This window comes from Leptonotus elevatus, chromosome 7 (genome assembly GCF_054856555.1).
Source record: "Leptonotus elevatus isolate MCC_2025b chromosome 7, RoL_Lele_1.0, whole genome shotgun sequence".
NCBI lineage: Eukaryota > Metazoa > Chordata > Actinopteri > Syngnathiformes > Syngnathidae > Leptonotus > Leptonotus elevatus.
Window position 1 is genome coordinate 17,797,777 of NC_141245.1, and position 23,639 is coordinate 17,821,415.

Sequence of the window (23,639 nt, forward strand, 5' to 3'; positions counted from 1 at the left end):
CAGCATTATACTGCCTCCCGGTGGCTAGGATGTGCATACCAGCACAATGAATCAAATTACAGCATTTAATCATGATGCACAAAATGTTTAACTCGTCTATGTATGATGTTATTACTCTTTGTTTATACAAAGTACAATATTTTAGAGTGCTATTTTCCTTGTTTTTTTGTACAAACATATTAGGTGCTAGAGGTTTCGCAATTTTTTTTTTTTTACGTAATGTGATGAAAGTCAAGTCGACTAATCGCTTTTTCTGTGCAGTACTATAATGGAATAATTTAAAAAAATGACAGGAGGAGGGAATGATTTGCAATAATCTATATTCATTGACAATGGACAATTTATACACTGAATTTATACAGGACGTAACATGTTAGAAGACATGAATAAACGTAGACTGGGTGAAGACCAGGAAAAAAAATCCTCCCGCTTGGTGTGCTTTCCGCAGTCAGGTAACGCTTGCACAACTTGGCCAAAACGGGACAAACAACCCGTCCACGTCCTGGGCCCGCCACAGCAGCGGGATTGTGCCATGTTTGCAAATAATTACGGACCTCTTTGTGTGCGGTGGAAGATTTCCCTGCTCTTCGTCCGCTTTAGCAGGACAGGCAAAAAGAGTTATTCAAAACCCTGCTCAAGCTTGGATTTTCCCCTTGATGGTTCTCCTACACTGACCAGATTTGCGCATCAATACGACAATTAAAATTAATTCAGGTAATAAAGTATGTACAACCCCTACCACACACTATATAAGCAGTAAACACACACAAGACGTAAAAAAAATAATAATCGGTATGTGTGTTAGGGGTTGAACACTAAAGATGTTTTGTACTCAACGATAATGAGATGAAAGTCAACTTGAAATTGGTTCATTGATGACATCATTGCTATTTTTCAAGCACAGGGAGTCCCCACCATTTTTTGTGCCAATGACCATTTTCACGTTAAGACACATTTCCACTTTGGCTATCATGGATGCTCAATTGAACGGAACTGTCCATGTTCCGGCAGAAAGGGGCTTGAACAGTCACAACAACGACCCTGGGGCTGAAGGGGTTCGGGGACGGTTCAGGCTTTTTTTTTTTGGACAACATATTCAAGAGCCTACGGACAACTACACTCTTTGGATCAGGGGTGGGCAAAAGTTTGTGCTCAAAAAATATATTCATTGCATTTATTAATTGACCAATTTTTTAGTGCTATGAATTTTTAAAAACTTGACCGTAGTTGTGAAAAGTGGCGCGCAAAAGGGCTGTTGGCCCCGGGCATCCACCTGAGATTAGATTTTTATACAGTATTATATTATTATTTATAATAAATAATATGATAAATATTAAATAAATAAATAACATTTACAATTAACCAATTATTAAATAAGATTAATTAATTAGGGCCTGACTTTTTTAAACCGATGTCAATTCTGATATTAAGTGGAATACAATTCTGTTAATTCGGGGGGGGGGGGGGGGGGGTTATATTTTCATTATCTAATTAACTCATTCACTCCCAGCCATTTTCACTGAAGCAACCCCCTTCGCTCCCGGTTGTTTTACTGGATTTTGACTAATTTTGCAAGGCCCACAAAATATTGTGTTCTAGTGCTATCAAAACATGGAACCTACCAAAAGAAAGATGATAGACTCTTCTTTCATCAGGAAAAAAATATATATTTCTATCTGTTTCCGTTTTGCAGCAATTAGTATTGTGTTATATAGCTAAATTTTCATCATTATTCACAAACCTGTTCAAAACACTGGGGAAAAGAGCTTGCTCCAAAACGGGCCTAGTTGATCTCTTATACTCTGCTGCCATCTGCTGGCGGTTTTTTGTAATTACTACAATTGCTTCACCCGTTCTCTGCAGTTCAGAGACTGCATCAAAGCCTTCTGTATGCTCTAGCATACAAAACATGTAAATATGTCTTTGGGAGACTTGAACAATTTAAAACAGAATGTATTTATGCGTTTTTGAGAACAAATTAGTTAATATGAAAAATAACAATCAGCATGAATTGGCCAATTTTTTCGCAGAATTTTTGCAGATTCTAAAATAATCAAGATTAAAATAAATAAAAAATAAATAAAATAGAATTATAAATTTAAATAAATACAATTTAATGAACCACTTAAGCATTTAAAAAAACTGCTAAAAGAATGTAACAACTCTTATCAGTGGGCCAGATCAAAATGTTTTGCCCACCCCTGGTTGAGATGGACATTAAAAACAGATTACAAACACTCAAATTAGCCCTTAATTGGAAAAAAAAAGTCCAAGAAAGTGTGGTTAAAGGGCCTGAGAGAGCCCTCCAGGTGGGTCGCATGTACAATCAAATCGGACGATGGTCTTGATATGTGTCGCAACGCCTCTCAAAGTGCCAATCGCGACCCTCCAAAAGGCTTCCATGCACACACGACCCGGATATTCTCCCCATAGAGAGAAGGCAGAGAAAATAAAACGCTTTTTGAAAACATCGACTAAATCACGCAAATGTCCATTTTCCACTAGTTTCTTTTGGAGTGAGGTTATGTTACAGCACTTTTCTTTTTTTTTTATGTCAAGGGAAAAAAAGCCACAGCACCTGAGGGGCAAACAGGCAGGAAGGAGTCGGAAAAAACAGGAAGTTCGGATCATCTCCTACAACTGCGTCGGGTCCACGATGGCGAGGATGGAGGACGGTTGGACTGAGTTGGGGAGGGCTTGGTGCAGGATTCCAAACGGGGAGGAGCAGGTCAGCCTTGCGTCTCTTTGCCGAGCTCTCGTTCCCGCTGGCCGCTCTTGCTCATCTTCATCTCCGTCAGCTGGATGTAGCGCAGCACATTGGTATCTGGCAGGGAGGGGGCGCCAGTAAGCGTGACTTGAATATATTTGAATATTATGATTTGATAAAAATTAAATAAAAAAAGACATACTTTCTTGACACAACTACTACTTTCCTATTAGCCAGGACATTGTCGCCACCTTGCATTAAAATTCAATACATATTTTATATGAAACTTATTAATACATCAATAATTAAATATAAAAAAAACAGAAAGTACTTTCATAGCATCAAATACTTAAAATCACTGCTAGATTATTAACCAAAATCAATATTCATTCAGTCAACTAACTTCTAATAATATGAATAAATGTTAGAAGGGCAGCAATTTTGACAGTTTAACACATTAAAAAATAAATCTAAATTAAACAGCATTAGTAGTAAAATAAAATTATAATAAAATAATTTATTACATTTGTGTGTGTGTGTGTGGGGGGGGTTAAATTCCTTATTAATGAGAGAATAATGCATGTTAATTAAGAGCAATTTCACAGTACAGTAATTTCATATTATATTTATATATATGATTTAGATTTTTTTTAAATGAATAATTCAATATAAAAAAAGGCCGTCCAAATTTGTAAGTAGTCAGAAAAAGAGAGAGACACAAGGTAGATGAAGAAGTAAAAAAAGAAAAAAAAGAAGCCTAACAATGTCCAAAAAGTGACCATAACATTTCCAAAAAGGAAGAGGAAAGGCACAAAATAACCATATCATGTAAACAAAATTGCCCAAAACAATGCTACAAATTTATTTTTTAAAACGACCATAAAATGTGCAAAAAACAAAAGAAGAAAATGCAGAAAATGACCATAAAATGTCTTTGGAATTGCGAAAAAAGGCATAAAAGAAATTGTATATATATTTTTTTAAAGTATGAAAAGTCCTAAAACATAAGGAGAAATCCCCAAATTACCATATAATGTGCACAAATTTGCCACAAAAAAAGTCTGAATTATTATTATTTTTAACTGAAAATAAAACATTCAAAAAGTTACCATAAAAAACAAAAGAAGAAATGTAGCAAATTTGGAATTGTTAAATAAAAAGAGTAAGAAAATTAATTTTAATTTAAAAAAAGGCAGAAAAGAAAGTGTTTGAAAAGTAACTATAAAATGTCCATAAACAAAAAGAAGAAATCCCAAATATTTATCATCAAATGTCCACAAAATTGTAAAAAAAAAAAAGTTAGAAAATTGATAGCAAAAAAGGGGCAGGGAAAAAAAGTCAAAATATAGCTATAAAATGTCAAAAAGGCAAAAAAAAAAAAAAAATCACCATATGTCCATAAAATTGCCAAAAATGTCAGAAATTTGACAGAAAGGTAAAATAGTCTAAACATGTATGAAAAATTATGTCAGGTTTTTTTGCAAAATTGCAACCAAATTTTTTTTAAATGGAAGACAAAAGGTAGAATAAAATGAATCTCAAAGTATTGGATGTTATTGTGCAGCTCTCATTAGCTCTTGGACCCTCAGTACATTAGACTAACACGAACACACCGTTTCGTTCATCACAACATTCAAAGCTTTTGCGGCTCCAGACAGATTTTTTGTTATTTATTTGACCTAAAAAAAGGACTCTTTTGAGAATAATAATAATAATATCTCACACGTGCTCACCTGCAGGCTCGCGGTTCTTGGCGTCTCGCAGGTAGCGGAGGGCGCATTCGTAGTCGCCCAAATGGTAGAAGGCAATGCCGGCGCGGTACATGGCCTTGAAATGGTCCCTCTGGTGACTCAGGACCTTCAGACAGTACTCCTTCACTCGCTCGTAGTTGACCAGCTCGGACTGCAGCAGACAAGCTGCAAACAGGGGGGAAAAAAAGACAAAGCTGTTAGCACCAGAGCTACTTAATACCGTAAATTAACAAGTTGCACACTTGCAGTAAAAGGTCAGCTGATAAGGTTAAAGAGGCTAAATCGTCCATTTTCCAGGCATTTTTTTTTTCATATATAGAACCACACAGCAAAATAATGCACAATCCATCTTCAGGGTGGCAGTGAGGTGACTATAAATAGACAATAGTAATGTGTCACACACCAGAAAAGATCACATAAGCAGTTTTAGCCCCCAGGCAGGGGAGCAATACCTTCTTTATTCTGCTACTCGGCTACACTCTGTATGTATGTATGTTGTTGTTGTTCTTCTCATAGTGTTATATAAGATATTGTATCGTAACCTCGTCTCATCACACTATAGTATGTTTATAGTGCTGTGTTGTGATATTGTATGTGTCAAGTTCTGTGTGGTTGGGTTTTTGTTTGATTTTGGGTGTTCATGTTCTTTTTTTGTCTGTATGTTCAGTGTTTTGTTTTGTGTTCCTTGTCTTTCCCCTCGTCTTGTTAGGTGTAACCAAGCAATCGTCACAGCCACAGCCACAGCCAAGTCAAAACCACTCCACAGCAAGTCAAGGCAAATCAGGTCCTGTCACATCACATCCTGTCCAATCATGGCGACCAGTCTAGTCACGTCCTGTCCAGTCATGGCAATCAACCTAGTCACGTGCTGGCCAGTCATAGCGACCAGTCTAGTCATGGCAACCAGTCTAGTCACGTCCTGTCCAGTCATGGCGACCAGTCTAGTCACGCCCTGTCCAATCATGGCGATCAGTCTAGTCATGTCCTGTCCAGTCATGGCGACCAGTTCAGTCACATGCAGTCATGATGACTAGTCTAGTCACGTCCTGTCCAGTCATGGCGACCAGTCTAGTCACGTCCTGTCCAGTCACGGCGATCAGTCTAGTCACGTCCTGTCCAGTCATGGCGACCAGTCTACTCATGTCCTGTCCACTTGTCCAGTCATGGTGACCGGTCCAGTCACATCCAGTCATGGCGACCAGTCTAGTCACGCCCTGTCCAATCATGGCGATCAGTCTAGTCAAGTCCTGTCCAGTCATGGCGACCAGTCCAGTCACATGCAGTCATGATGACTAGTCTAGTCACGTCCTGTCCAGTCATGGCGACCAGTCTAGTCACGTCCTGTCCAGTCATGGCGATCAGTCTAGTCACGTCCTGTCCAGTCATGGCGACCAGTCTACTCATGTCCTGTCCACTTGTCCAGTCATGGTGACCGGTCCAGTCACATCCAGTCATGGCGACCAGTCTAGCCGCGCTCTGTCTAGTCATGGCGACCAGTCACGTCCATTCATGGCGACCAGTTTAGTCACGTCCTGTCCAGTCCTGGCAACCAGTCCAGTCACCTGTCTATGGCGACCAGTCTAGTCACGTCTTGTCCAGTCATGGCGACCAGTCTAGTCCCTTCCCATCAAGCCATGGTTCACCATCACTCAACCACTCACATCCACCCTGACAGAATGTTACAGTATTGAGTCATTTATCATGCCATACCTGAAGTAACTTTTTCGACTCTCTTTTGTACTTTACTGCGAGCCGAAGTCAGCAGCGCTTGTTTTTCCTCGAGGTCTTCGATCCAACAAATGTAGCAGCGTTTCGCCGCAGCTTTCACATCAGCTAATGCCCGAAATAACTTCATTAGTAAAGATACAAACGCGCACACACAGCTTTTAGTCCACAGAAGGTTTTAAATGACTGCCGATGGCTGGGATATCTTATCGCTCACACGCTGCTCGCAACCAATTGCGGTTTCTACTTTCAGCTTCCCGACTCGTTATTGCTCGCCCTTCCCATCTCCCCACCCGTCGCTCTGTGTCCTTATCTTTTGTGAAATGTCAAAATAGCTCCCTCGTCCTGGTGTGTCACAGCTCTTTTTGAACCCTCGTCTCATCCTGCCTCTCTCTCGTCTCCGTCTGCCCTTGACACACAGACAGCTCCGTGAACAACATGAGTCAGGGACTATTAGCCGGCAGGCAGGTTGAGTCAGGGAGTGAGAGACAGAAGGGGGGCGTGCGATGGCGAGGGACGGGGCTGCGGCGGAGGGGGGATGCTGGGGGGGGGGGGGGGGGGGGGGGGGCTTAGGAGTATGAGATGAGCTGAGACTCATGGGAGTCTACGAGGTGAGGTGGGGTGAGGAGGAGCAGTGTGTTAAAAGCTGTTATTCCTGCCCTACCTGTCATCCCCCGTCTGTGTGTGTGTGTGTGTGCAAAAAGCTAATGTAAGACAAGGTGAGTGAATGTTCCATCAAGTGAGGAGAAGTCATTACGGAGCTCAGTCAAGCGCTCAGTCGTTTTTTCCATCAGTTAAGGGTTTTATATAGTTAAATACAACTGCATTACTTGAAGTACTTGGCCAGTGGCTCTTTTGCATACCACAAAAGTACCACACTTTGATGAGTCAGCTCAGAGAAGCTAAGAAACAGTGTGTTCACCTATTTGCAGATTTATTTGTTTTATATTTGGGGGCAATCCTCGTTTTTTTGTGTGTGGAAATAGCTTATCGAAGTATTGTTCCCATTATTCAATATTTTTCAGGTAAAAAATAAAATAATATATATATATATATATATATATATTTCTGTGCATTTATAATGGCTGTCAATTACAGTGGACCCCCTTGCGGTTCAGCACCTGCAGATATATATATTTTTTAAATAAATCAATATTTTAACTAAAATATTTTGTTTTGTTTGTATATTTTTTTTTCGTACCTATTGTCCTTCCCGTTTATTTCCCGTTAGCACTTTAATGATAAGCTCAGAGAAGTTGAGATAAATAGTGGGCTCACTTCGGCCTTTTTTGCAATTTTTTTGGTAATATATTTTTTTTATATTTGGGAATAATCCCTGTTTTTTTTTGTAGAAATTGCTTATTGTTGCCATTTTTCAATATTATTTCGGGTTTTAAAAATAATATAAAATATAATAATGATAATAATAATAATAATTTTTCTCCCCAATGCATTTATGACCTTTAATTACAGTGGACCCCATACATCTTTGCTATTCAGCATCTGCAGATTCACAAAAAGAGCAAAAAAAGAGCTATAAGAGCAGTCCATAATGTAGGATATCTCCACCACACCAATACAATTTCTACAATCTAAAATTCTTTGATCTTGTGGAATTCAATACTGTACAATTGGTGTATAAAGCGAGACATAATTTACTGCCGGGCAATATTGAAAATATGCTTTCAGAGAGACATGGAGGTTATGGTTTGAGGGCAATTCATAACTTAAAGACAAAGTATTCAAGAACGACATTGAAGCGTTTCTGTATGTGGAGTGAGAATTTGGAACCGTCTGAGTACTGATTTTAAAAGGAAATATAAAATCAACATTTTTGAAAAGTATAGGGAAGAAGAAGTGCTTTTCAATAAAAAGTAACGTTGGAAAGGAAAAAATATATATGTATATGTAAAAAGTATGACAATATATGCATAAGGCACACAATGTGTTCACTATTAATAATTACTATAATAACCTTTGGTATTAATAATCAAGATATATTAGCTGTATACTAGCGGCTTTTTTTTGTTTACTATACATACCAACTATTTATTGTGTAACGGATGTTAAAAGGGGCCTGATAAGTTTATGCTTCTTCCTACTCATTTTCGAACGTGTATGTGTAGCTCATGATCGGGTGAAACACTGAAAACTGTCTTATGATGCTTTCGTTGCTTGAATAATGTTTTATACGTTTTGTATATTTTGTCTTTACACATGTACTTTTATAATCAGTCTGTTTTTTCTTTATATACAAAGAAGAAGAAAAAAATGTGTGAGTCCACTGTCCAGTCCACCATCAATTAGATTCCAGGCCAAATAAATAAATAATAGTAATATACAGAAATAAATAAAGCCAGGAATTAAATCCATCAATTCACAAAAAGTCACCTGAGTGCACCGGCACTTGAAGGGTGCAATTCAAACCGACAATCCATAATGCCAAACTGTGGTCACCTGCTTACACTGGATGTGAATGTCAACAATGCAAGTGCATAACACTGAATAATTCAGCGCGGGCATGAGAAAGTGGACAGAGTCAATATCAATCAAAGTGTTTCTGTGTTTGGTGGTTGACGTTGCATTCTGTTCAGTAGGTTTGCTAAATGAAAATGGTCTTGCGCTCCGTTTTGTTTGCCACTTTTAGGACGCATAGAAAGCTGTTGTTCCAATACCCGTGAAAAGCAACATTACTCTAAAACTACTATAAAAAAAACAAAGACTATCACAATTTCAGGTGTACTGTAGTCTACTCGTCTATTTTGTTTTTACAACAGTCTTGCCCACACCCATCCATCATGTCCCTCATTAGTGGACATGAGCAAGGCTTTCAGAGGGATTTTGTTACAGCCTGCGCCTAATGGCCGACACGGTTCGACAGTGGGCTGGCACTGACCCACAAGGCAGGCGGCGTAGTGCAAACATCACACGCAGCAGCACACAAAACAAGAATGAACAGTGCCCACTGGGGGGCAGACCATGGAAAAGCCCTAAAGCGGGTCACAGTTGAGGGTTTTAATGGTGATGGTGTTTTTAACTCATTCACTGCTATTGACGGCTATAGACGTCAAAAATTCATTTGAACTATTTCTACTAGTTTACATTTTTTTTTTATATTTAGAACAGATATAAAATGTGTGATTAATCGTGAGTTAACTAGTGAAGTCAATGCGATTAAAAATATTAAATCGCCTGACGCCCCTAATTTTTAATAATCTTTTCTTTTTTTCTAATAGCATCAGGCGATAATTATTTTTTTGAATTGTAATTATTGCATGACTTCAATAGTTAACTCACAATTAATCACACATTTTATATCTGTTCTAAATGTACAATAAACATTTTTTCTAGGTTTCCATACTCTTGTTAACAAAAGTGGAAAAAAATGTTAAACTAATAGAAATGGTTCAAATGAAATTTTTGACATCTATAGCCGTCAATGGCAGTGAAGGAGTTAAAATGTATTTGTATTTATTTATTTTTTATTATTGCTGTCACATGTCAAAATGAGTCAAATTTGACCCAAACAGTATGTAAGGGTTAAAAATTCCACCCCCCCCCAAAAAAAGCATCCTGCATGTTCAAATGATAACTGGCCTGCCGCGCCCGATTGGCCCATTAGACAGATGGATGGCATGCCAGAGGAAGGGTAGTGTGCTGAAATGCATTAAGGGTGTGATTATGACAGGGCACTTGGAGCAGGTGGGGCACTGAGACTCACACACACACACACACACGCACAAACACACGCTTCATTAAAAAGAGCAGAGCAACATCCCTGAAACTGCACCCCGCGCCATACTTGGAGACAATGTGTCGGTACCTTAGTGGCTTTTTTATTACAAGTAATATTACAAGCGGGCATGCAATAGATGGGAACCTTAATCATGCCTGTAAAGAAATCTTTGCAGTTTCAGAAGTGAACCACCATTCGGCTAGATGTTACCACAGAACGATTTGTCTACTTGCATATTGTTGCTGCTATATGAAAAACATATTATTTTAACATTTTATTTAATTTGTTTATGTTTTTGGGATAAAACTGAAGGCAGCTATGTGAAAAACACTTATGTCCATTTTTTATTTTTTTATTTTTTATTTTTATATTTTCGGGATAAAACTGAATGCAGCTATGTGGAAAAACACTTATGTCCACTCCACCCCCGCCCCCCCCCCCCCTCCCTAACCCAATTTTTATGTTTTCGGGGTAAAACTGAATGCAGCTATCTGAAAAACACGTATGTCCATTTTATTTTCTTTTTTATGTTTTATGGCTAAAACTGAATTCAGACATCCCAAAAACAAAAAAGAAAAAAAATGAAAAAAAATGAAGAAAGAAGAAAGAAAAAAGAAAAACGAAAACAAATGGACATAAGTGTTTTTTCACATAGCAATGACAATATGGTAAATTTAAATAAATGTATTTATTTACTTATTTATTGTGCGCAAACTGTGCATATTTTACACACGGTTCATGTCAAGATTGCAAATTTCACACATGACAGTAACTGCCTCTGTCTGTAAACCTCTAAGTTCATCCAGTTAAGTCAATGAAAAAAAAAAAATTGGAGCACCAAACAAATACTTCCAGTGCTCCTTTGAGAACCCTAAAACTAACCCAATGGGGTTTTGCATTGAGTGTTAGCATTGAGCTAGCTGATTTTCTAAAGCAAAGTGATGTGGTTGTTTTCAATAAATAACATGTAACTTTTATGTCAGCGACCTCTGAGAACTCTTTCAAATTGTGAAAACAAAAACAGCACAATACGTTTTCTTTAAAGTTCCGCTCTACTTGGCCTTATGTACATTAGCATTAGTGGATTAAGTAGCACCGCAGTGGATCAATAATTGATGTTTACAGCCATCATTACAAGACGACGGCCGAGAATGAAAAGTATAAATCCTCCTTGCCGACGAGGTGGCGACCCTTTCGGCCTCTCCGAGAAATAACGACGCGATGCATCAGATACGCTTCGGCTTTGTGTTAATTGGAAAAGCGGCATTTTACGGAAACGTTTGTGACGGAAAAGGACGACTAATGAGATGTGAAGCCGCACAAAGGGAGCGAGCGTCGCGGGCGAGGCAGGGAGGTTTGTCTTAATGAGGAACCTGATGTGAGCGTGGCGTCGGAAGAGTGAGTCGAGGTTTAATGGGATGCCGCAACGCCGACTGGCGCCGACTAATAATTGTTGAGCTACAGAAAATGTAAGAAGAGGGGACGACTATATGAATGTACAGTGGTGTGCAAGTCTTAGTCCTCCATTTGATTTGCTGTTTTAGCAATGCCATGATGACTTTATATTACAACCATGTCACTCAGTAGAGCAGTGATTGCCAAGAAACATCCTTCTTGTTTATCTACTGCAAGTCATGCATCGTTATTTATCTATCTATGCTAGCAACAGGTTGAACAATTAAATAACTCCTCCACTAGATCGCAGAACGTACAATTAATCGTTCCTTCAGCAAAATTATAGCTTTGTCTTTCTTCAAGCAAATGGGCCAAAATTTCTAACTAAGTACATTTGGTGAAAAATGTAAAGAGTAGCGGCAAGTTGCCAAAGCTAGCTTGTGAGGCTAACCGCTATTATCCACACCATTTTGGCCAGACATTTTGCTGCTACATAGAACGTTCTAGTCCGACAGTTCTTCCGCGAGTTGAGTGTCATTTGTAAATTTGCCAATTGGAATATGAGATGCCAAAAACATTCATTAGCGATTTATCAACTTCAAACTTAAAAGATCGATGTGAAGTAAAGTAGTCGCATTGACGAGTCAACTTATCGGTTCAACCCCTCACCACTGTTTGTTTTTCTTCCATTGCCTGTATTGTACTTTATTTAAATTTAACTACAGAACATTTAAAACAAGGTGAACAAAACTTTGTTCTGGGGCTGGAATTCTATTTCTGTTTATTTCAATGGGAAACATGGCTTCAGTTCACAAACTTTTCGCTTCACGAATGGAGTCTCGGATTCAGAACAGAAGAAATGTTGATTGATTGTCAAATGCACTAACCCAGTGTGAAATGAAATCAGGTCTGTTTAGTTGAAGAGACCACACTGAGTGGCCCCTCAATTACCCCCCCCCCCAAAAAAAATTTTTTTTTAAATTAAAAATCTAATTTTTTTTTTAAAACCAAAAATATTCTTCTTCAGACCCCAAAAAAACATTTAAAGATTTTTTTTTAAATATATTGAAAAAAGGGGGAAAAATCTGCGGATTCACAGATGCCAAACTACGAATATGCATCAACTGTAGTTTTAAGTTGTAATATCACCATTCACCACTAGATGGCAGACATGACTTAGTTGCACATACATCGGTCTTCTACTGCCCTTTAGATGTGTAGACCAAATATGTTTTGTTGATTTGGGATAATATGCAGGAGAATTGTAGTACCGAATAATTATATTAACATTTTTGAGTGAGTTGATTCAACTCTTTGAATGGTAATTTTTGTCATACATCTTAGTTAGCAAGGGTGGTTCTTCTATGTGGGCTCCCAGTAGCATTGATAAAAAAAAAAAAATGTAATTATGAATAAAAATTAAAAAAAGTCTTTAGTCCCCTTCGGCATTTAAGTTGCCCATGACTCATGTAGACTACGAGACAGTACACAAAAACACATTTAGAAACAGCAACATTTTGTGATACTAAGCTCAGCAAGAAGGTTTTTTTACTTTAAATGTGTTCCTGCTTGTATTATGTGTTGGGTAAGGTTGTGTATACAAATGTGTGCATTTTGATAGCGTAGGCACCCCGCGGCTTGGCCCGCGGCATTATGTCGAGTCTTCACCAAGACTGTTTTTTTTTCATTAAGATACAGCTAAAAGCCCGGGAGCAATGAAACTAGCTGCTAGAAGAGACACAAAGTGGAGAAGGATTGAGGCAAATGAGGGAACTAAATCCATTAACACAGGAGGGAAACGGAAAAAAACACCACCTCTCACGCCAGATTAGTTTTCCGCTTCCTGACGTTCTGAACTCATTTCCTCACCGGACTCTTCTCGCAATCCGGCTCATTTTAAGACACCCCTTGGCCCCGCTGATTAGTCGGCTGTCTATATCACCTTGTAATTAGTTCTGCAGGAAGATACCGTGGAGAGAGAGAGCCCTCAGTCTCCCCCCACAGCCGCTCATTTCCTCGCGCATTCGTCGTTGATCCCTTAATGTCGGATTTGTTCACACTTCCGCCACCCCCATCCCAGGTTGCAAATTTCACAGCGTCAGCGAGTTGATTTGAAGAAGTACAGTAGAACTTCAGTTCATGAACTGAATTATTTTTATGACTCCATTAATGTTTCCCATTGAAATACAAAGAAATGTAATCAATCCATAAAATTAGAGTCATAATTATTACAATAGATGGATACAATAGAGCCACTATTAAGCCTGTTTTCCATGTCTCCCTCCTTCAGCACAGCTGAATCTAATGATCAGCTCATCAGCAAGCTTTGCACAAGCCTGATAACGATCCGGATCATGAATCAGGTGTGAGACATGGAAAACAGGCTAGATAGTGGCTCTCGAGGTTCCGAACTTGGCCACCCCTGCCTATAGATGCTTAATTTCGCCAGACCACACTCTAAAAACAGTTGGTTCAAAAATAACCCGACTGTGGATTAAAAATGGACCGATCCTCTACTTTGTGTCCAGAAATGGGTATTTTAGTGTAAAACAGCTCATAAATATTGGTCAGATCCTTTACTTGGGTCAAAAAAATGCGTCATTTTGTGTAAAACAACCCAGAAAGTTGGGTCAAATTAACCCATAAAGTGGATCGGTGCATTCTTTATCCATAATTGGGTTACTTTTGACTCAACTGTTTTTAGAGTGCAAACTGTGTGGCAAGATCAAAATTACGAACACCTTGCTCATGATGAACTATTATTTCCTTCTTTTTTTCAACGTCATTACATTTAGGCTAAAACGCTATCACTACCAGTTTTCACTTTTGTTGCATTTTAAAGGAATACTTGACTCGTTGAGCCATTTCCAGCAACAAAAAGTTTATATTTTGTCCAGAATTAATTTGATAATTTCATTATTTTTCATGTACAATTAAGACCTTTAAAAAAACAAAATCTATTTTCTATGTGTTGTCAACTGAAGATGACAATAGGCACACCTTTTTTTTCTGGGTTTGGTAAGCAAACTGAGTTGTTACCAATTTCCTCAGCAGATGGTGATGTCATCTTCAGTCGACAGCAAGTTGGAAATTGTATTTTTAAAGGTATATTTGTTTTTGTAAAATAATTAAGCTATAACATTAATTATAGACAAAATATTATCTGTTACCGTTTGAAAATAAATAAAAAGTGCCTGATGTACTATGATCCTTACAAACCGCTTTTTTTGTGTGTGTGTGGACAGGACGTGATTTAATTTGACGTCAGAGCGCTCGGACAGAGCGAACGACCTCGCATGACCCCACCACCCCCCCCCCGACACCCCGCTAAGAATAGCTCTCCCCCTCCGAGCCATGCTGCTCGCTATCATGAAATCACGACGCCGGCTTGCTTGATCATGACGGCTCGTCTGCTGCGACGTGACTCGGAATTATCGTCCACTTGCCACCTCTGCACCCCAATTTCACAGCCTTTTCTACTGCTGCTGTCATTCGCACGAGAGGGAGCCCATTCCGTAATGGCACGCTGCAATCTTGTTTTAGCAATTTGTTTAAATGTCAGTGGATTTTTATTTAGCTGAGTTTACTCCAAGAGAAGAATTATGTTGTGATTTTCCTGTTTCTGTATGGTTAAAAAAAAAGAAAAAAAGAAGAAGCTTATTAGCTAATATTTTTACTCGAGCCAAGAGAGCTAGCTTTTTCAGGAACTGGGCTCAAAATAAGACTTTCTATGTACACAAAAATACTATTTCTCTAAAATACTGTTCACAAATCTGTTAGTGAGGATTTCTTCTTTGTGTGACACAATTAGACAGCATGATTACTGCAATAAAATATAATGTTGTTTCTAAAAAGACAAATTATACAAATACAATTTTAAAATGTTAAATACTACTAAAATAAAATTATACAAATAATAATAAATAATAGTTACAAAATAAAGTAATAAAATAATGTCGATTAAATAAAACAATTAATTGAAAAATATGTATTAAATGTTACAAGTAATTAAATAATCCAAAAACAGAATAAATAGACAAATAAAATAAGATATTTTTTTAAATACTACAAAAATAAAATTTTACAAATAATAATAAATGATAGTCACAATTTTTTTTAAATAATGTAGAATAAATAAAACAATTAATTGAAAAATATGTATTAAATGTTACAAGTAATTAAATAATCCAAAAACTGAATAAATAGACAAATAAAATCACATATTTTTTTTAAATACTACAAAAATATATATTTTTAAATTATAAAAAATGATAGTCACAAAAGAAAACATTAAAATAATGTAGATTAAATAAAAAAAATATTGAAAAACATGTATTAAATGTTACAAGTAATTAAATAATCCAAAAACAGAATAATCAAATTACCGTAAAATCCCCTGTACAACGCACATGTAAAATACACATATCAGCAATTTTCTCGGCGGGCAGAGAGAGGTTAGACCAGAAATAAACCATAAATCTCAGCCTCTTGTCCAACATTGGAGTCAGTTTGCACCCTTCACCATTGTCCGCCACTCCCAAAATAGTTGCTGACTCAGGATTAATGCTCATCTGCTTAAATATTTATACCAATGAGGAAGCTACATCACGGATGATTCCTCTAATGCTCGCCACTATTGTCGGTAATAGTTCGGGGGGGGGGGTTAATGCTACTAAAGAGGATAAAGAACAGTCTATTGTTTTCTTATTTAAACCTGCTGTATATTGTGTTTAGTGTCATCTTACTTTGTATTGTGAGTGAAAGCAGATACTCAAATAACATTCAAGCGCGATTTAATAAAGCATAAAAAAAGCCTTTTATTGATGTAGTCTGTTTTTTACTGCTCTTTAGTTGACTGGTCACCAAATGACATTGGTGGACACTACACAGACTTTTTGTCTTTTTCTCTATGGTTACTTCCTTTGCTTTAACATGCTGCTTGCCTCAAAACGTTTTTTTTTTGGGGGGGGGGGGGGGCAGTAACCACAAAACTACATTCAAATGTCCTGCTCTGTCCTGAACTGACCTGTGCAGTCCTGTCCCATTCAACCCTGTCCTGTCATCTACGGACACTACACAGATCTTTTGTCTTTTTTTTGGCCCACTCTATGCAGCTACTTCTCTTCTTTTTATTGGGCCCCAAGCACAAAGGTACATTCAAATGTCCCTCCCTGTCATGTCCTAAACTGTCCAAACCTGTCCTGACTATTGCCTTTCTGCTCTTTGTGGCTACTTTTTATGCTTTGGTGGAATAAACTATAAAACAATTTAATTTAAAGAGCACAACACGTATATAGTTTGTAAGGCGAGGTAAGGTGGGGCGAGACGATGTCGAGATTTTAGAGACTCTTAAAAATGAAATCTAAAGTGAACAGGCAAGTGGAGGAAGGCAACCTTAAATATTCTGCCGTTTTTATCCATCTCAGGGGGCGGCCATTTTGCCACTTGTTGTCGACTGAAGATGACATCACAGTTGTTCAGGGCTCAGGCAACGACCAATCACAGCTCACCTGTTTTCTGAAGCTGAGCTGTGATGTGACTGGATGTTACCTGAGACCTGAGCAACTGTGATGTCATGATGTCAGCAGGTGGCAAAATGGCCGCCTTCGGATATTGATGAACACTGCTGGATTTTGCTGCTTAACTCATACTCCACTCATACAATATTAACCAGAATACCGTATTTAGACTAGTGGGGCTGCATAGAACATGTTATTGTCAAGAAAGGGAAGGGGGGGCAGTCTGGTATCGCGTAACCACTCCCATTGGACACAAGTTGATTTAAAAATGTATTTACCGTCAGTAGCAATATTTTTTTTCTAGATGGCTCTTCCCTTGTTTAGAGGTCACGGAGCGCCTTCCATCTTGACTTGTCCCTCTCCCGTTTATCCTCCCCGCCTCTGAGGATAATCCCATCACATTTAAGAGATCTGTCCAGTTTCTCTTGCCGTCTCTTATTTTAGCCCTCTTGCATCCTTTGGCGCTGAGCACCCACAACCCAAACACCCCCCCCCCCCCCTTATCACCCTCCTCCGAATGTCGGCCTAATCTGTGGCGTGAATATGAAGTAACGTGTGAGTACAGTAGAGGGTGAAAGCAAGCCATGACGAGCCATCTGCAGCCCTGGCTGGCATACAGCGAGCTCTCCATCCTGCTCTATGCACACGGAAAGACACTAAACACACCTCTACGACCATCCCCCCTTCGCCTGCCCTTGAATGGCACCTAAAATTCCTCCTTTCCCCCCGTGAGCATGCAGCAACCTTTCGAGCATGTCGTACATGGCCTCCATTTCTTCTCTCCTTTGCTCGCTTCTTCTTATTCATGCGTTATGTCGTGCAGACCCCCCAGTGAGGTGGTTGGCGGGAGATGAAAGGGAGGACTTTCGTGATGTGTTCGGCTGCCGCTGCCGTATGCATGCAGCGGACTGTACCAGCGGGCAACCTGCTGCGTGCTATTCCGTTATTCCCCCAATGCTCCTCGAGGTTATCGAGAATGTGGAATATTGTCATAATGGCAGCTTCAAACAGATGTTGACAACAAGCTGTTAAAAGTGATATAATTATGATTCGAAAGGTTCTATAAAATGCCTTGAAGGATTTAAGTGCTAAAATTAGGATAACAGCTGATGCTGTGGAAGCATACAGAGGAGATGCTTTTATCGTTGGCAACCCTCGATTTTTTTTAACTAAAGGAGGGGAAAAAAGCAAGAAAAACACTGTCCCGTTAAATATAGTTGTAAAGTCGAATTCATAAACTGACAATATCTTCAGAAAATATCTACAATGACATCGTTGACCATTATAATCGGCCACTTGGGTCAAGTGGCCGATTAGGTTCCCCTTAAAACGTTATCATCGAAGAATAACAAAGTTTCCGACGCTGTGAAAGTACCCTGAATGCACCATTTTGCTTGCGTAGCACTAGCAACTAGTAAGTGTGTAGCGCATGTTATTTTGGTTATTCTGTTGTCCCTTAAGCTGTTTAATGACACCCCAGTTGGAGTTAACTGTAAAACTAAACACACAACAATAATAATTACACCCACTGTATATTTAAATGCACAAAAGTTTCATTTTTAAAACATCGCTAACCTAGCGCTAATGCTAAAAGCGAAGGGAGGATCCTATTCGAATGCGAATCGGAAGTTAGCATCGACTTCGGGAATGTTTTTCCTTCAAATAACGAATATTCACACAGATGCTGTGGGAACACATACCAACAGGTAAGATAACACTACGCAAAGGCACAAATTATTCCCAATGTGTGAAAAATTAGTTATTTTAATAGATTTTAATTGCAGTCCAGTCCAGTAACTTTCTTCCGTACTCACATTAAGTGTGTACACCATGGATGCACGGCACCATGCTGCCCCCAAGAGGCCAAAATGTATTTCTTTTATCTGCTTGTAATCACATAAGCCGTCTGCACCTCCCTATCAACAGTTTTTTTTTTGGGGGTACCACTATATTTATCTAAATGCTCACACTTACAGTATTGTATAGTTTAGCACAGTTTATTTTGATAATTATTATTTCCAAAGCTCTTATTAATTGTGTCATCAAACACCACAGCCAGGTTATCATCATGCAAGCGATTGCTAGAAGGAAAAAAAAGTAGTTTGTTTTTCCACTCATGAGCTACATCCCTCCCAAGGCTGCGACTCTGCTCAATGACTCATGCCGGTCAGGAGGAACAAAGGAACTTTTAGAGGCCGACATCAGAGCCTGATATGTTATCACTTTATGTTTTTTATAAAGTAAATAAAATATTTGTATCACCACTCATCTATTATGCTGTCGTCTCCCATTTTGGTAAAAAATTACTATTTTAAAAAAATTAAAGTGAATCAATTAATTGATTGTTGATTTGCCCCCTCAAGGAGATGTACCATTTACCGGTAGTTCTTTCCTCTATAAATGAAAGCGCAAATGAAGCTGTGATAGCAACAGTGATGGCAGGCTGTGAGCAGTATTACGACAAGCAAAAGGGAAAAGGCACAGTGCTGGTTGCCATGGTAAATATGCCCCCCTGTCGAGTGTGCGTGGCACTCCCCTCCCCCTCTTCCTCTACTCCTCCTCTCACTCTCCGCACTGGCTTTTCCTCCCCCCCCCCCTCGCTGACCAATCCCCTTTCCCTGATCCCCATTTTCCTCATCTCTTTAAATCATCTCCCCCATATTTCCTTCATGCCACCACGGCCTTCAATAAAGGCCGCAGACACTGCGCACAGGCTGGCGACCTTCAGTGCATCATGGAAGAAAGATTGTTGTAGTTCATCTGTCATGCGTCATCCAAAATAGCCACATTACGAAGACGTATTGATGCCGGACACTTTATTAGGTACACCAGCACAAGCTAACGCAGAGGTGGCCAAGTCCGGTCCTCGAGAACCCCTATCCAGCCTGTTTTCCATGTCGGACTCCTTCAATCCAATTATCAGCTCAACAACAAGCTTTGCCCGATAACGAGCCCGATCATGATTCAGGTGTGTTGGTGGAGAGAAACATGGAAAAACAGGCTGGATAGGTGCTCTCGAGGACCGGATTTGGGCACCCCTGACCTAATGCAAACAGGGTCAAAACAAACAAATGTTTGTAAGGACCAGTTGACAATAATAATAATAATAATAATACATATATACATACATCCATGTGAACATTGGCTGTTTTAGCAGCCACTAATACTTAGGGAAAAATAAAATAAAATTTAAAAAATACATGTGGAGTAAGTTTTTCTTCGCCAGGTTAGCCCTAGTCTGCGGCGGTTTAACGAATTTTGGCAGCTAATCGCCATCTGCCTCAGAAAGAAAGGGCTTTGTTCCCAATTTTTAAAAGTACTAGAGGCATTTGTACTCGTATAGGTGATTACTCAAGAGTGAATACTTGTACTGGTATTGGTCTGAAAAAAAAAAAGTGGTACCGAACATTTTAAAGCATAGCACAAAGCTATGGACCCCCCCCAAAAAAAAATCAAAATAGAATTTGAAACTCATTTTACAACATTACCTTTCTGAATAAATGGCTCCCAGAACATTTTATTTTAATTTTATTTTTTAAATGCACTGGACATGCCCTTGTCGATGTGTCAAAAACTAAACCTAAATTTAGCTCCTCCCCCATATACAAAGATGTTAATCTCCCAGTCGAGACCTGATGTATCACTTCAACATATTTCACTGGCACCAATTATTATTTTCCTATTAGCCAGGAAATTGGTGCATTCTTGTGACATCTTTGGGCATTTTATATGGTGATTAGAATAAGAAATTAAATAAAAAGCTCTGAATTCCGTTGTTTGCATTGTACTATTCTGCTGTCCATAGGGACGCCAAGGAATCTCACTCTATGGGGGATTTTTTTTTTTCCTGAATCCGTGTAATACTGATAGACTCCCACAATTCTGTTCTGTTCAAATATTTGCTTTTCTATTATTTAGTAGGTCTTCATGTGTTAGCGCTATTCTGTAAAATTGTATCAATGAATAATTGATGTGCAGATGAAACAATAATTGGCAAAAAAAGAAAGCTGAGGTTGTATGAGTGGAAGCAATGTTTTTGTTGTCATAACAGTGCACCTGCTTCCTAACACCTCTTCTAATGAGGCTTTTAAAGTAACAGTGACACCCCCCCCCGCCCCCCATTATTAGATTCAGAGCAAAAATGTCACATTGCTCTTTTAGTATGTAGCTACCGAAGCTCATTTAACCTTAAAGAGATCACGAGTACACAGCCTTGCCTTTTGACATGTAACCTTACATCATCCATTTGATGAGCCTCGACATGCACTGTCACCATAGAGGCCTCGTGTGAAGTATTACAACACATCATCATGGTGACCCTGCCACAGTATGAATTTCATTATTTGCTTATGGGAAACAAAAAAGGAACATACTGAACGAGTGGAATTCAATGTGTTCAACTTTCATATTCTGCATTAAATGCAATGAAATATGGCAGTGGTGCGGAATCTAAATTTTGGGGTTGACTTCCCGTTTAACAAAGTTTGCTTCGATTTTAAAGAATTATTTGCGAGTCTTAATTCTCACTCTTAAAAACTCAAAGTTCTTTATTATGATTATTTCGAGCAGGCCTTATTTAATGGACTATTTATTTTTCTTTCTTTTTTTTACTGTGCGGTACAAATTTCATTCAGGAAGAGGCAAACAAAAGAACTTAGTTCACGCATTGTAAAAGAAGATAAAGCAGAGGAGAAGGTGAGAGGAAAACAAACCGTTTTGATTTTTTTTTTTAACAGGTTTTAAGCAGGCATTTTTATTGTGATACCGAATGTACATAACCAACAATAGGGTCGTTCTTATCAATTAAAGTAAAAGCATTGAGAAGGTTCACTTGTTAAACATTATTAATATTGCTCAAGAAGGACTTTATCTAGCTCAGGAAATAAGATAATTTTCTTGAACTCACATGGATTAGTTATATTTTATTTATACAAAAAATACACATAGGCCTACGACAGTATGCGCATGTTGCCCCCAAATGTCTAACGAGACTACGCCGATAGGAGTATTTCGCTCAACAACAACAACGAAAATCTCCAACGTGAAGCCGATAAACCATAAGGAAGTGTGACCGGGTTGGATGCGCTCGTGCCGGGTATACTGACTGACCTGTGAGGCTGTCGTAGCACTCGATCTCGGTGCTCTCCACAGCTCTCCGCTGCTCCTCGGTGAGCTTGACGGCGGCTTGTTGGCTCAGCAGGTTGACCTCGGAGCCGCCGGTCGTCCCGTCGGCGACGTGCACCCCTTTGAGCTGCAGCAACGCCCGGTGGTATTTGCCGATCGCCTCGCGAAATTTCTTCTCCTTGTAGCAGCGGTGACCCTCCGCCTTGAAGTCGACGGCTTTCTGGATCTTCGTCTCCATCTCTGTTTCCGCCGAGACGCCGACTCGACACCCGCCGCCCCCTCCTGCGTCTTCTCCTCCTCCTCCTCCTCCGCCTCCACCTCCTCCACCGGCGGCCGCTGCCAGACTCCGGCCGCCGGTCTCTGGGTAGCTTTTGAGGCTCTTTATCGGGTGTTGCTTGGCTTCCATGCTGCCTAGTGAGCGGGGCTGGAGCGGACCATGGTGCTCGGAGGACCGGAGCAGCGTGCTGTGCATAAAGGATGCGCTTCGGCTACTTCGGAGCGGCGAGACGTGGGCTACGATCGGGGAAATTAGACAAAAGTTGTACGAACGTCAAAACGGTTATTTTGCGCTAAATGCGACGGCGAGCGGCGGCGCCATTGTAGGAAACGGCCGAAGGAAGCTAGCTCCGGTGCGAGGTGATGCTCGCGGGGACGTGTCGTAGCAACAACTGAAGCACGAGCAGTTTCAGCACCACAGGCACGCGACCGCCTCTGCCGCAAAGCATTGTGGGAACTAGAGTCCTTACACTGATCAAAATAGGCAAACGGTACTAACCCGCTATGAATCCATACTGAGCATGTGCACAAAACTAGTCGTTCTGAGTAAAACTCTAACATTTCATTATGTATTATACTTTTGGGAGGAGAAATTTCTAGTTTATCTGTGAAAAAAAATAATTTAAACAACCGATTAAAAAAATATCCGTTTTTGAATACTGTAATAAATTAAATAATTCTCGCATCTTCCTGCTTGTGTTGTTTTTCATCGTGGACAATCTGTATAACTCCGATGTAAAAAAAAAAAAAAAAAAAAAAAGTTAAACGTCTTCTTTAAATTCTGAAGTTAATTTTACAATTGTATTTTATGTTTGACATTTAAACAATTACCTAGTTTAATAATAAATAACAAAAAAAAAAAAGAAGCCCTGATTGCCACCTTAAGTAGCTATTCACTGAAACCTTCGGACACCAGGCAAATTCGGATCTCTATCTCCGCTGCAGCTAAGTGGAGGCAGTGTCAAGGAATGTTGCGACGATGTAGTTTGACCAAGTAGAATTGCCGTACCAGTTTAGTACCGCATCAGGTTGGGTCACCACAACGAGTCGTGAGGCACAGAACAAAAAAAAATGGTATCGCCACGTATAGGCTACATTGCTATTTTTTCGTTATTAATAGAAACTGGATTTTTTTTTTAAAATCACTGGCCACGTACCCCTCTCTCGCTTGTGTTTTATTCCAATTATTTTAGTTAATCGCCATAAGCTATAAAGGTGAACTGGAGTTTCACTGCAGTTCACGAGTTCTGATGACTTCATCGCTGAGATTTCAAGGACCGCAAGGGAGGCTTGCAAAGGGAGAGTGCGATCTCTAGTGGACATGCAGTGAATCGTACACCTCATTTTTGCGTGACGTAACGTTTAACCACGCAGTCTGCAAAAAGGTGTGCTTCCTTTTTTCTACA

At 39.3% G+C, this 23,639-nt stretch overlaps 1 protein-coding gene across 1 annotated transcript; it reads right to left on the reverse strand.

Annotated features, from left to right (window-relative positions):
* Window positions 1–302: 302 nt before the first annotated feature.
* Window positions 303–22,662, reverse strand: ttc9b (tetratricopeptide repeat domain 9B). Its single transcript, XM_086079695.1, has 3 exons — window positions 21,943–22,662; window positions 4,441–4,623; window positions 303–2,824 (listed from the first exon to the last, which is right to left on the reverse strand). The coding sequence occupies exons 1-3, from the start codon at window positions 22,427–22,429 to the stop codon at window positions 2,730–2,732; spliced, it is 765 nt and encodes a 254-aa protein (XP_085935821.1). The 5' UTR covers window positions 22,430–22,662; the 3' UTR covers window positions 303–2,729.
* Between the last annotated feature and the right edge of the window lie 977 nt (window positions 22,663–23,639).